Raw genomic sequence first — 15,265 nt, 5'->3', positions numbered from 1 at the left:
CCAGGTTTGGGAGCATCTGGACTCATGGGCAGCACAGGCATGCTAGGATAATGCACCAGGTTTGACATCCCTTTCGAGCAACCCCAAAATGACATAACTTAAATCTAGGCACAGGAAAAGAAGACAAAGCCAACCTGCAGTTATTCTACAAATAACTGCCTTGTACTCTTTAAATAATACATACTCTTAAGGACTGGTCCAACTCAGAGAGGCATGAGATGCTAATGTAACACAGACTCTTACATGGACACATCTGCGAAGGACTTTACTGAGACAAATGGCAAGACCTCAGCATTCCACCGATTGGGTAAAAGTTTAGAATTTTATTAATTTATGAATGACACACTAATTATTATTAAATAATTTCTTGCTTTTAGAATGAAAAACCCTCATCTCTGACAGGGCTGTCCAACCTTTAAACACATGACACAATGTTGGGCCACACAGCTATCCTGGGACACACATAGCACCTGAGTGCTGGCTGGGCATGCCAAACACTAAAAAAAGCATCACCCTTCTTTTTTTTTTGGTGGGGCGGAGGGTGGTGGTAGAGAGGAGTAGAGGTGCTGGGCATTCAAGCCAGGGTTTGGCCATGCTAAGCCAGCACTCTCTCCAAGGCCAGCCATTCTCTGAAATGGTGGAATTAAAAACTAGTAAGAAGGAAAGGAAAGAGAAAGCCAGCAAGATAAATTTTTCACTTGCCAAATCTGGGTTAAGGTTAACCATGAAATCTCTAAACTATTCTCGTACCTTTCTGTAAGTCTGAAATTATGGGTAAATGTTATTTTTAAAAATATCCCTTGAGCTAGAAGTAACAGAACTAGAAAGCTAGGTAAAAACAACAACAACAACTAAATACCAAGCAATCTAAGGATAGAAGTCAACATGAATACATTTATTAAAATTAAGAACCTTGACTCACACCAACTAAGAAAGCACACCCTGGAGTCCCCAGACTCTGGCAAGGTATGAGCTTGACTCTGCTAAACATCTCAATTGCAGAAGCAACTCTCCCTCATCTTCTTCCTTGCTCATCAGACTTCTGACAAGAAAGGAACAGCTTTCAAGTGTGTGTTCCATTATATACAATGATAATCACAGAATTTACAAAGCTGACTATAAACACTTCTTGGTTGGGAAGATAAGCTTCCCAACCACTATCAACCTGAACAGTCAGAGTACCATGGGACTCATGGAAATGGTAGATTTGCAAGCTACTTGACTCTGCAAGCTCTTGGATGTCTTTATTCAAGGAAGACTAAGGTTAGAGGGAAACTAAACTTTTTAAGTGGGAAAATCACATTAAGTATATAACAACTTCACTTTAGAAAAGGGCATGAATACTGCCTTAAAATCTTGATAAATCAACCAGTGGTAAAACAAGTGAGAACTTGCTATGGTCATGCTCAAACTGCTGTCCCCATCAGTCTACCACCAGGACAGAGCATGCTTTTTAGATGAATACACATCCAGAAATGAAGGACTGGAGGACGTTTGGGCCTTTACTCCTAACTTCAAAAACAAGGGAGTCGAGTCTTAAAAAACAGTTCATTCTTAATGGTACATACAGACTAAGTAAAGAACATTCAGTGAGGTGCATTTACCAAATCTTGTAGGAACAAAGTTATAAAAATTCATTTTCAAAATGCTTAAACCTGAGCAACACTCTTCTTTTGGAATATGGAAGGCATTACTCTTGGTTTAATAAAACATTTTCCTTAGCAAGCTACTTGACTTAAGAAGTAGTCTTCCATCATCTACAATCATTCTTGCTGACGGTGGTGCATTATGTCCAATGGCAGAAGTAGACAGAAAAAATAGTCTTTATTCTCAACGTGAAACCCCGAATTTAAAAATTATATCATTGGTACAAGGGACAGACATTTTTATAATAAAAGCAAGCTATCACCCTAAGCTGCTGTCCAAAGTAGAATACAAATCAAATTGTTATTTAACCTGTAAAACTGATCTGTGCTCCCTACAAACCTACACACATTTAAATACATTTTAGTCTACTGAAACAAAAATTAAAATAACCCTCAGTTAAGTTTTTTTTATAAAGCTAAAGTTATACTCTAATGACTGGACAGCAACTATGCAAGTACAAGCTTTGAGTTTAAACCCAGGGAGAGAAAAGGGGTAAGGATACTAATTCTATGTAGAAATAAAATGATTAACTTCCCAGTTATCCTGTGATAAACTGAACTTTCATTTCCCTACCCCAAGGATATGAAAGTTATTTAAAGTGGGCCAAAGCAATTAACATAAAACAAATGTAAGAGGTTGCCTTATATTCTAATATTTGGCTAATATCCAAAGGATCCTAACTTGGTCTTTGAATCCAGCACTGAAGTAGTAAAACTACTACGGCTCCTCTGGTAAAACTACATTAGATGCCTCAGTATCAGTAACAACTACATTCCATCTCAGCGCTTTTTCTAACCATCAAACTATGAAACCTTTCAATACTGTAAGTGAACAATCAAAATAGTCATATATTCAACTTTAAGACCAAATTCTCCTTTCAAAATTCAAAGGAATGCATGTACTATGCAATGATGATCATTTTGCTGACTTCTGAGGTCACAGACATGCAAACAGCATATACCATGGCTCATCATGACATCATTGATGCACCTTCTTCACCAGTGGCATCTTGGGAAATATGAAGGTCTTCAATCATCTCAGCCAGACTAATTCGAGGGGCTCCTTCATCGTCCGTGTCACTCTCCACAGGGATGGTGGAGTCTAAGGAAGGAGGGGATATTTCACATGTACATGTATGGACATGCACAAACCACCATCCCTACCATCATCAGCACTAACTAAGGCTCTCAGCTCTTAACTACAGCAGGCTTTCAAATACTAAATAAATGAGCAAACTAAAAATGCAAGAGCTAGCAACTTAAGGAATCAGGCTCAGATAACAATTGCTTCATTATGTATACAACAAACAATATTTAGGAAATTTTACTGTTCCTTAATTATCTGTAGGTAAAAGCCCAACTACATCAGTTTATAAGACAAATAAAAGTCACTTATAAAAAGTAAGTTTAAAATATCCTCACAGATACTATCTTCAACATGACTTCAAAGCACCTAAAACACTAACCTCTGTAAATGTTGACATTTTTTCTAATTGCCTCATCTTCTTCAAGATCTTCAAGGAAATCTTGATATTGCCTGCAAGAAAAAGAAACTTTGAGCACTGTCTCAAGTATTATAGTATTTGCAAAATTGAAATATGGCTGCTAATTAAGTAGGTAGGCTGGGAAACAAATGTCCTTACAATATTATATAACTGCTGAATATTAAAGTGTGTTAAATTCAAGACAATGAAAAGATACCTCTCACCTCCATTCTCCCACACAAATCAATTCCCAGGGACAAGTGACTACAGTTAATTTGGGTGTTCTGTTTTGTGATTTAACAATTTATTTTTATTTATGCGTGCGTGTGCATGTATGTGTGTGTATGGCAGAAGTGTGAAGGTACGCGTAGAGCACTGGAAGCTACGGAGCCATGGCCACCCCATGTGGGTGCTGGGCACTGAACGTGAGTTCTCTGACAGAGCAGGAAGCACTCTCAACTACAGCAGTCATCTTTGCTGCTCTTCAGTTTTTATGTTGGTTCTAGGGGCTTGAGTCTTTAGCTGCTGAGTCATATCACCAGGCTAAGACTACAGCTGAAACAGTCAAGTGTGTAGCAGTATAACATGCTACATATGTATGTTATTTTTAAATTACATCATGAAATGTTATTGATTCCCAGTAATATAAATTCTTCTTTTTTTTCAATGTTTTTTTATGATCATCAAGAATTAAAGGTGTCAGCCTTGTCTACAGAGCTAGTTCCAGGACAGGCTCCAAAGCCACAGAGAAACCCTGTCTCGAAAAACCAAAAAAAAAAAAAAAAAAAAAAAAAAAGAATTAAAGGTGTGCGACACCACCGCCTGGCTTGTACTTGAACTTTTTAAACTAAATTATTTTCATTAACACTGCAATTATAAAAGACAATAACCCAGGAAATGATTATTGAAGTTGTATAATGTCATTTTATTCCTTTATGGATTCTCCTAAGGAGATTCCATTCATAACTTTCTCTTCCTAAGTTAATTTGAGTACAAAGATCTATTGGCTTGAGAAACTGAAAATCTTCTGCAAAGCAAAGGACACAGTCAACAAGACAAAATGACAGCCTACAGATCTTCGCTAACCCCAAATCAGACAGAGGTCTGATCTCCAAAATATACAAAGAACAAGAAATTGGATACCAAAAGAACACATAATCCAATTTAAAAAAATGAAGTACAGACCTAAACAGAGAACTCTCAACAGAGGAATCTACAATGCCCCTCAACCGAAGAAAATGTGGTACATTTACACAATGGAGTACTACACAGCAGAAAAAAATAACGACATCTTGAATTTTGCAGGAAAATAAAGCTAGAAACATTATTTTGAGTGAGGGAACCCAGACACAAAAGACAATTATCACATGTACTCACTCATAGGTGGCTTTTAAACATAAAGCAAAGAAAATCAGCCTACAAACCACAATCCCAGAGAACCTAGACAACAATGAGGACACTAAGAGAGACTTACATAGATCCAACCTACATGGGAAGTAGAAAAAGACAAGATGTCCTGAGTAAATTGGGAGCATGGGGACCTTGGGGGAGGGTTAAAGGGGATAAGGGAGAGGCAGGGAGGGGAGCAGAGAAAAATGTAGAGCTCAATAAATATCAAGAAAAAAAAGAAAAATTTATTAGGTAACAGCAACTTCTTTACAATGTAAGCCTACCTTCCAAGGGTCTCCCTTGGAACAGTCCCAAGCTTAAGGAAAGCAGTACCTCTCATCATCTGTGTCCATGTCTTCTCTGTCCCTCGCAAGCTCTTTCAGCTTCCAGTTTCTACGGCGCTGGCGTTTGGTACGGTCATAGCTCTTCTTAATTAACACCTGTAACGGAAATATCTGCAGTTACAGCAAAGAGACACACAGTAGGGTAAACACTCAACACTTCGGGATGCCAAGGAGTCCAACTGTTGGCCGTTGTTACACTTCAGGAGAAAGTTGTCAAGAGGATGTCTAAAACTCTTACTATGTATTCATGAGTATGCATTTGAGCATTATTTATCTAACTGTGAAAATTTCAAATGACTAAATGCTAAATTTTTAATGCCAAAAACTTGCATTGTTTTTATTATATTTTTTCAGTCACCATTCATATAGCACATTTTGAAACATTACAAACAGATACTCCATTTTTTCACAGTAATAAGCACTTACAAAATTTACATGAATTTTATAACATTTAATAATTATATAGTGAAAATTTTGGAAAACAGAAAAATTTTGAGATGACAAGTGATCTCCTCATGAGCCCATCCTGCAGCTGGAGAGATGGCTGAGTAGTTAAGAGCACTTGCTGCTCTTGAGGAAGACCTGGATTCAGTTCCCAGCACCCACATGGTAGCTCACAACCATGTGTAACTCCAGTTCCAGGGGATCTGACACGCCCTCTGACATCCGCCAGCACTGTTCACACATGGTGGATACTGACACATGCCAACAAGACACTCACACATGTCAGATCAAACAATAAATCTAAACAATAAATACCCACTCTGACCCATACCCAATTCTTTTCTGACACCAACTGAAGAATAGCCAGATGAGATAGGGAACTCCTATCATCAGGAATCCATTTTTGCTCAAAGTTAAAGAAATTCATGTTTATCCTGAAAAGACTAACCAAGTGGAGCAGGGTCCTATCCTTCATCTACTGCTGTTTATGAACTTTAAACTCACCACGACACAACTCTACAGACTTTTCCAAAGTAAAAGTCTGTCTCCAAGAGTTGACACTATGAAGATTATTTTCAATTTTAACTTGTATTTAATAGTTAATAATGGACTTAATTCTAAATGTCCTGTGAAGCTGAGAAAATACACAAAATAAGCTGAGGCTAACATAAGAGTGAGCCTGAATAAAATTTAGAGGTCTCCATTTCCAGGTGCAAACTCACTTTCCCTCTATCAGCAGTACTGGCAGACTGAAGCTAGGGCATTCTGCATGACAGGCAAGCCCTTTGTCACTGAGTAATGTCCCCAGTCCTCTGGTTCATTTCTGTTCTATTGAGACAGGGTCTCATTAAGTTTCCCAATCCAGTCTTAAATTCACTCAGACTCACTCTCTAGCCCAGATAGGTCTTGAACTTGTGATCCTCTCAGATCAGCCTCCTGCACACCTGAGATTGTAAGCCTGTGCCACCAGGCCAGGCAGGATCAAGTGTTTTGCTAAGAAAATGAAAATCTGATTATTGGAGGTAGGGGTATCCTGAATAAATCCTCAGAATCTTATCAATCCTCTTTAACACAGGAAAAAAAAAAAAAGGAAAGGAAAAAGAACAAAAAGAACAAAACAAACAAACAAAAAAAAAAAACCCCACAAAACCCTAAAGCCTTACCACATCTGGAACTCTATCTGACTTCATTTTGTTGACATGCTCATCATTTAAGTTACAGTTGGCCAAATCAAATCTGAAATGTAAACAGTGAAGAGTTTAATAAGTATCCTTGTGTACAATTCTGTTTTATATATATCATCTCTACATATGGACACACACACCTATCTTTCTTTTTCTTTTTTTTTTTGGTTTTTTCGAGACAGGGTTTCTCTGTGGCTTTGGAGCCTGTCCTGGAACTAGCTCTGTAGACCAGGCTGGTCTCGAACTCACAAAGATCCGCCTGCCTCTGCCTCCCGAGTGCTGGGATTAAAGGCGTGCGCCACCATCGCCCAGCTCACACCTATCTTTCTAAGTAGAAAATTTTTGAATGCTCCTCATTTTAAGTTTTGAAATTTTGGGCTGGAGTGATGGCTCGGTGGTTAAGAGCACTGGCTGATCTTTCAGAAGACTTAGGTTCAATTCTCAGCACCACATGGCAGCTTACAACCATTTTAACTCCAGTTCCAGGGAGTTAAACATCCCTGGAACAACATCCTCTCCCAGCCTGTAGGCACCAGGCACATACACTCATACAAGAAAAAGATACACATAAAATTTAAAATTTTTAAATAGTAAATAACAGTTCTGAAATATGCTATGTGGTGAACATGCTTCTCTGCAGACAGGTACACACTGTACACTAAGACTGTCACTGCCCCTTGTGTGCTCTTTCCATATACTTCTCTACAGACAGGTACACACTGTACACTAAGTCTGTCACTGTCTCTTGTGTGCTCTTTCCATATACTTCTCTACAGACAGGTACACGCTGTACACTAAGACTGTCACTGCCCCTTGTGTGCTCTTTCCATATACTTGTTAAGGACAATATGGAGTGACACAGCAGCCCTAATTTCAGCCTTAATGCCAACTGAGTCTGCAAGTTTATAAAACAAGCAACAACCTCTCATTTTCTTGTAAACAGAGCTCAAACTGCTAGAACAAAGCCCATGTCTAGAGGACACTAACGAGCTCAGATGCAGACACAGTTACTTACTTTTATGGTGCTGTCTGACATAAAGGACTGCTGTTTTATTAATTTATTTATTATGTGTATGTGCCTGCATGCATTTATGTACACTATATACATGCAAGTGCCTAGAAGTCAGAAGCATCAGCTCCCTTAAAATTGGAGCTACTAATAGTTCTGACCTACCTGGTAGGAGGACTGGGAATTGAACCTGGGTCCTCTGTAAGAGCAGTACACACAACCTCTGGGCCATCTCTTCAGCCCTGGTTATTTCCAAAAAGTGAAGCATTTTCACAGTCACCTAAACAACCCACTACCATTAAAAAGCTATAAATATTCAAACTATATAAATTCAGTATTTAATTACCAAAATCTTTGAATAACTGACTCAGAAGATGGCCCAAATGAAACTACTATTGGCTTTTGTCCAATACATGGTTTTATAATTATCAATAATAAAATAAGCTAGAAGGCTCTTAGGACCTCTTAAATCTTTTTTTGAAATTAACAAGTTTAGTACCTTATTGACTTATGAAGAAAATTTGCAATGCTACCTGGCAAGTTAAAACACAACAAAATAAAACAAACCCCAGCACCAGGTCTCCAGGATTTAAAAGATGTCCCAAGTGAGTCCGACAAAAATACTGCTTATCTGTGTCCATTTCAGATGTCTTCTGGATCCAGACCTCCCCAAGGGTGTGCTTAGCAGAAAAGAAAAAAGAGTCAGTAACAGAACAATTCAAGACTCATTTCATGAAAAAATTAAATATAAAATTGACTTTTTTCTTATTCAATATGCACTTAGAACTGCCTTCTACTTTCCAGAATTCTAAAATCCTGTATATAAAATGTCTTCAAACGAAACCATATAAACAATGCAGAACTTGTATACAACATTAACATTACCCCCTGAAAAAACAAACATGCAACATACATATACAGAACTTTCAAAGGAAATGGCTTCAGAGAGAGACTGGTTAACTCAGAGTGAGCACAAAAGTAATGTGATGGAGGAAGGTCATTGGTAATAAACAAACTGCCTTGGCCCATTTTGATAGGCCATCCCTTAGGTGGGTGGAGTAGGTAGAACAGAATGCTGGAAGAGGAAGTGAGCTCAGAGGCCATGCTCCCCTCTCCCGGGCAGATGCAATGAAGCAAGCCGCCAGGTCAGACATGCTGAATCTTTCCAAGTAAGACTGTTGCTACACAGATTATTAGAGATGAGTTGATCGGGATATGAGAATTAGCCGGTAAGGGCTAGAGCTAATGGGCCAAGCAGTATTTAAAAGAATACAATTTGTGTGTTGTTATTTCTGGTGTAAAGCTAGCCGTGCAGGAGCCGGGCGGGACGAAAAGCAGGCCCACAGCTCCCCACTACAAAACAGTTCAAACAAATGCCTGTGAGACCCAAGACTTAAAAACAAACACATTAACCAAGAGTTCAGAAAACCTACAAATGACACCAGCACACTAACAGTGAGCCCCCCCCCCCCCCACACACACACACACTGGGCTGGAGAGAGAGCTCAGTGGACAACAAGGATCGCCACCAAGTCTAATGATATGAGTCTGATGCTCAGATGCAGCTCCTTCAAGTTGTCCTGACTTCTACAGGTACACATGTGCACATGAACAGCCTCTCTCCTCCACAAATACAATCTAAAAGTACACTCATCTCTGAAACAGTCCCATAAAAACATGTTTGTCAAAACGCAGGTGCTCTTCTAATTTAGAGAAAGACAATAAAATCAAGTTATATTGGCACTATAATCAAACAGGAATAGAGACCCAGAAGGTAGTATATTCTACAAGGTATGTGCTCTTTCTGTTTAAAAAGTTGGTATCATAACAAGACAGAAAAGTATTATCACTGAAGAAAAGATTTAAGAATTACAATATTCACACAGTTTAATGTGTGCTCCCCACCTAGATGCTAGTCTGAGCAAACTTCTGAGACAAAGGAAGGAATCTGAATGTGAACCAAATGTTCTCATAGTGATAAACTGATTGCCTCAAAGGCGTTCTATGTTGTATAAAAAAAAGATTTCATATTCAGTAACGATTCAGAAATTTAATTGTCCACTTGGTTCTCTCTTACCAAAATAAATGTGAACAATGAATTTTTTTAAAATAAAAACAGAAAAAAAGCAGCAACCTTCACCACAATGATTCATTCAATTTCATTTTTTGTGAGACAGTATGTCAGCATGTGTCTCAGTATGTAGCCCTGGTAACTGACATACAAACCAGGCTGGCTCAAACTCAGAGATCCGAATTCTTCCGCCTCCTGAGTGCTGGGATTAAAGGGATGCTCTACCAGACCCAGGGATGACAACTCGGTTTTAAAGGAATTGTATTTCTTATTTGTGTGTCTGTGTGTATAAGACAGGGTGCTGGCATATGCCACAGCACCTGGAGACCAGAGGAAAACTTTGTAGAGTGGATTCCAGGGACCCGACTCAGGTCATGAGACTTCACTTTTACCTGCTGAGTGATGCCTCTGGCCCTCACAGCTAACCTCATGGTGTATTTCTTTATCTAGACTCCACATTTTATAATCACTAACAATCGAAAACCAAAAACTTTTAAGAGTAAGAATGGGCAGATGCTGCTTACTTTTTTTGATAGGACTCCAGCCCCAGCACTTCGTTTCAGATCTCGGACTATGCTGCATTCCATCACAATAAACTCTTCGAGCTGTTTAGGGTGGCATAAACTATTGAAAGGGTGGCTCCAGAACATGTTTCCATCAATATCGGCAACTAAGAACAAGCATAAAAACAAGATTACTGACAAATGTCTAAATCATCAAACGTGTTAACCAGAAGGATGTTTATAACAACAGGAAGAATCAGGCCAACAGGAACAGAAGTCAAACCGCTCTAAGTCATTGCTCATTTCCATATATGAGCTCCAAACCTCCCACGGCACAAGCCAAATATCGGGTGTCAAAAGTTATTTATATCGTGTGCCTGTTCTAAGGGGAGCTCACCAAAGCCAGCTGGACTGGGACTGAACGAGCATGTGATAAACCAGACTCTCTGAATGTGGCTGACAATGGGGGCTGACTGAGAAGCCATTGATAAAGGCACTGGAACTTGTTTCCACTACATGTAGTGGCTTTTTGGGACCCTAGTCTATTTGGATACACAGCTTCCTAGGCCTGGATGTAAGGGGGAGGGCCTTGGACTTCCCACAGGGCAGGGTTCCCTGTCCTCTTTTAAGCAGAGAGGGGGAGGGAGGGAGGTGAGTGGGGGAGCGGGAGGGGAATGGGAGGAGGGAAGGAAGTGTAAATTTTTGAATAGAAAAAATTTTTCAAAAAAAAAAAAAAAAAGATATTGCCGGGCGGTGGTGGCGCACGCCTTTAATCCCAGCACTCGGGAGGCAGAGGCAAGCGAATCTCTGTGAGTTCGAGACCAGCCTGGTCTACAAGAGCTAGTTCCAGGACAGGCTCCAAAACCACAGAGAAACCCTGTCTCAAAAAACCAAAAAAAAAAAAAAAAAAAGATATTTACATCTTGGTTATGTAAGCAGAATGCCACACAATAAATTCAATCAGTTTTATGGTGATTTCATGTGCTGACATTTCATTATAGAAACCTACTGGTCATCATAGCTGCTCAAGTTAAAAGCCATAAAGCCTACTTTTATGTGACAGGGAAGAATGCCCACCCTACCCTATTATTGCAAACAGACCTTAGCTGATAATATAATCAATGAGTTTCTGAAAAGTATCAAAATACAAAAAGCTCATAAGAAACTTAAGAAAAAGATTGAGGTGACAAATATCAAGACTATCACTCTGCAGTCTTCCTTTCTTAAAAAAAAAAAAAAGATTTCTATAAAGATATACTAAAAATGACCCATAATAATGGTGAAAAGTTAAAATTCCTACTTAAACTAGGTACCTCACTGGATCACAGCTCAAATATCCCAAAATTTAAAATACTTGTTCAAAAACTAAAACTTGCAGGCTAGACATATAGTTTAGCAGCAGAATCTCTGCCTAACAGGTACAAGTATGTGAGCATACACACATGTGGCAAAAAGACTTAGTCACCAAAATTATATGAGTCAGAAAATTTTCAGAAAATGAATAAAACTGAACTATCTACAAGTTCACAGTAAAGTTTCTTTAAAACAGAAAGAGAATAACAAAAAAGCTCTATAATTCCTGTATTGTTTTGCTTTTGTGAGACAGGGTTTCTCTGTGTAGCTTTGGAGCCTGTCCTGGCACTCACTCTGTAGACCAGGCTGGACTCGAACTCACAGAGATCAACTTGCCTCTGCCCCCCAAGTCCTGAAATTAAAGGCGTGTACCACCACCACCACCCCAGCTAATTGCAGTATTTAAAAGTACTAAACTCAACTATTAGTCTTCCAAAATAATATTATCAAGAGTAACATTTGGGACTGGGGATGCAGCTCACTTAGCAGATGCTTGGCTGGCATCCACCAGGCCTCGGGCTCAATCTCCAATAGCACGTAACCTGGTTTCAGGGCACACCTCTGTGATCCTAGCGCTGGGGAGGTGGAGGGAAGAGGCTCAGGCACTGAAGGTCATCTTTGAATACGTGTAGAGTTTAAGGCTAGTCTAGGCTACATGAGACATTGTCTCATAAAAAAAGAAAAAAAGAAAAAAATGAGTATGGGGGATAATCAATATAAAGGCCGTGAGTGATTGCTGTTACCACAGAGGACAAAGCTTACCTTGTAGGGTGTTCGGGTCTATGAGATGGATGGCACTAGTTACTCGAATACAAATACATATCTGGCTCATATTTCCAAGACTCTGTGCCAGTTTTGGTGATAGGCAGACAACATTATCCTAGACAAAAAGAAGTAACATCTAAAACAAGGCAATTCTCAGTTGGCTGCCTTTGAGAAACACTCTTTAGTAAACCTGACAAAACTGTCTGTCTGAATTTGTGGATGGGCCAGACAAGAATTATCAAGTCTGATTCTGCCTAGAGGACACTACCATGCCTGGCTCCACAACATTATTTTTCATCTTGGGCCAATAAAGGACCTGCAGATAAAAGTTACACCTTAGAGAAATGAAAACACTCTGTACATTCTTAAGTTGAGACCATTTGTCACTATGTAGACTAGCCACCTTAAACTCATAGAGATCTGCTTGCCTTTGCCTCCCAAATACAGAGATTAAAGGCAAGCGCCAGCAGACCAAGTTATTTGTTGGATTTTACTCATTTATGTTTTAAAAGTGCTTTATCTTAGTACATTTAAATGAAATGATAATGTATGTTTTAAATGTTTTATTGAAATGTTTACAAGTAAAGACGATTCTATGATCTCATTTCCATTAATACTGTAGTCAAAATCCTGTTGGCCAGGCTAGAAAGACAGCAGAAACCAAATACAGATTCTCAGCACTCAGGTTAAAAAAAAAGTTGTAAGCCTGGAAGTGGCGAAGTAGAGACACGCAGATTGCAGCGGCTCATTAGCCAGCTAATCCAGACTAATTAGTTGGCTCCAGGTACACTGAGAAACTATCTCAAGAAATAAAATGGATAGCAATTTATGGAGACACCTAAAACTGACTTCTGGCCTCCACATGTACACATCTATGTATACAAACACTAATGTGTATATACAAAAATCTTACCCACACATAATCCAAAGTGGCTCACTGATCTAACTACCATTTCTTATAGATGAAAGTTTCATGAAATTATTGTATGTCCACTGAGATTCCCTTTTTATTTTTTTAAAACAGTATTTCTCTGTATAGCTTTGGAGCCTGTCCTGGAACTAGCTCTTGTAGACCAGGCTGGCCTTGAACTCACAAAGATCCGCCTACCTCTGCCTCCCAAGTGCTGGAGTGCGCCACCACCGCCCAGCCCAAGATTCCAACTTTTAATAAAACTGGATTATAAAATTTTACATTCAATTTGTGTGTGCATACATGCACACATATTCAAGTATACATGCTGACATCAGAGGACAACTATGTGGAACTGGTTCTCTTTATCTGGGCTCCAGGGATCCAACTCAAGTCATCAAGTTTGCATGGCAAGCACTTTAAAAAGGATGAACCATCTCCCCAGTCCAATCTTTTCATCATAATATACCAAAATGAAGAGCACCAGATTTTGGATTTTTTTTAAAACAAAGCTGAGCATGTCAAAAATAATTGAAGGAAGCTATTCTTAATTTTTAGCCAGTAGGAAACCAGGGGCAATAAATTATATATAACCAATTAATTACTATTCTCTTACAGACATGAATTAATTACATAAAAAGAGGTACCTTGCATATTGGAACAATTTCAACAGAAAAAGTGCTCTTGTAATTGTATGTGTTACTATGGATATCTTGGGAGATCAATCTTTGTGATGCTTTGTATCTATTAAGAAAAAAAATAGTATTAATAGAAAGGGACAGATCCTTCCTTGTATAAAGTAAGGGACATCAATTTTCATCAAATCAAAGTCCAATGTCTTCACACGGCTTTCTAATGGTGTGGTTGGCTTTAACTGTCAACTTGACATAACCTAGAATCAAGTACAGAGAACTGGGCTGGTCTATGAACATGTGAATTTGCCTGTGGGGAGCTGTCTTTATTGAGTAAATTGATATGGGAAGACCCAGACCCACAGTAGCACATTCCCTAGGTCAGCAGGTTTCAGTCTTTGGTCCCGCATATCAGATATTTACATTATAATTCATAACAATAGCAAAATTACAGTTAAGAAGTAACAGTGAAGTAACTTTACGGTTGGGGTCACCACAGCATGAGGGACTATGTTAAAGAGTCACAGCACTGGGAATATTGAGAACCACTGTCCAAGGCAGAGAGCCCTGAACTGTTTGAGCACAGAGAAATCGAGCTCAGAAGAAATAATCAAGCAAGTGGGCAAGCATGTCCATATCTATTTCTCTGCTCTTGGATGAGATATGACTCACTGATTTGATTTATCCATGATATGAACTGTAACAACTGGAAGCTTAATAAACCCTTTCTTCTAAGCTGCTTTCTGTCAGGGGGATTTATCACAGCAACAGACATGAAACTAGAACACAGGGCAAAGCCTAATTGTATCCACAACATCTCAAACTTCCATCAGAACGACTACACTCTAATCCACACTCATGTTCCTCCTAATCTCATTTTTCAATATAAACTCAGCTTGTGAAAATTTCCCTCATCTTGAAGTCCTAGCTCTTCTCTCGGTCTTCTATAGCCCAGCCTTACAGTGCTCATTATTATGAAGTTAGGTTTAGCTACCAAAAGATTCTTCAGCACTATTTGGCTAATATAAAATGGATAACTCAATGTTTCATGACTGTTTAAATAGTCGTGCAAAATTTTAATTTTAAGAAAGTAAGTTATCTAAGCCTGAGGAAAAGATGTGACCTATATATGTCCTATTCCCTGATCCAGGGACTTATTTAGACATTTAGGTTCACAACGTACCTGCAGGGAACTGCACCCTGAAGAAACTCCACCATCTTCTGAGCATGTTGTTTTGAAGAATAGTAGAAATCCAAACCATCTAAAAATATAATAAAAATGGTTCTATAAAATAAGGTTTTCCTGTAACATGGCCACATCACAAATTAAACCCATAAGTAAAATATATTATTAGAAAATTGTATAGCCAAAACATGTTGGGGATATTAAGAACTGTTTGTCGAAAAGGCAGACAAAAAATCAGATAAGAAGCTAAAAAATGAAAAGATTCACATTAAGTCACAAGAACAAAATTCAAGACCATGAGATAAAAGGAAAAGAATATTTTACAAGCCGGGCGGTGGTGGCGCA

General features: G+C 38.8%; 1 protein-coding gene across 4 annotated transcripts in view; it reads right to left on the bottom strand.

Annotated features, from left to right (window-relative positions):
* Positions 1-868: 868 nt before the first annotated feature.
* Positions 869-15,265, bottom strand: part of Nmd3 (NMD3 ribosome export adaptor) — a 27,231-nt gene continuing 12,834 nt past the window's right edge. For all 4 annotated transcript variants that reach the window (XM_013348956.2, XM_013348958.1, XM_013348961.2 and 1 more), the window contains exons 8-16: positions 14,918-14,996; positions 13,750-13,846; positions 12,190-12,307; positions 10,096-10,241; positions 8,068-8,180; positions 6,471-6,543; positions 4,853-4,959; positions 3,113-3,183; positions 869-2,748 (exon numbers count right to left, since the gene is read on the bottom strand). In XM_013348956.2, coding sequence (XP_013204410.1) covers positions 2,618-2,748; positions 3,113-3,183; positions 4,853-4,959; positions 6,471-6,543; positions 8,068-8,180; positions 10,096-10,241; positions 12,190-12,307; positions 13,750-13,846; positions 14,918-14,996 — 935 coding nt within the window. In that variant the 3' untranslated portion in view covers positions 869-2,617. The remainder of the gene's footprint in view (positions 2,749-3,112; positions 3,184-4,852; positions 4,960-6,470; positions 6,544-8,067; positions 8,181-10,095; positions 10,242-12,189; positions 12,308-13,749; positions 13,847-14,917; positions 14,997-15,265) is intronic.

The sequence above is a fragment of the Microtus ochrogaster genome, chromosome 1 (assembly GCF_000317375.1).
Source record: "Microtus ochrogaster isolate Prairie Vole_2 chromosome 1, MicOch1.0, whole genome shotgun sequence".
In the NCBI taxonomy this organism is placed as follows: domain Eukaryota; kingdom Metazoa; phylum Chordata; class Mammalia; order Rodentia; family Cricetidae; genus Microtus; species Microtus ochrogaster.
Note: the sequence above shows the minus strand (reverse complement) of the source record. Positions and strands in the feature narration are given on the sequence as shown.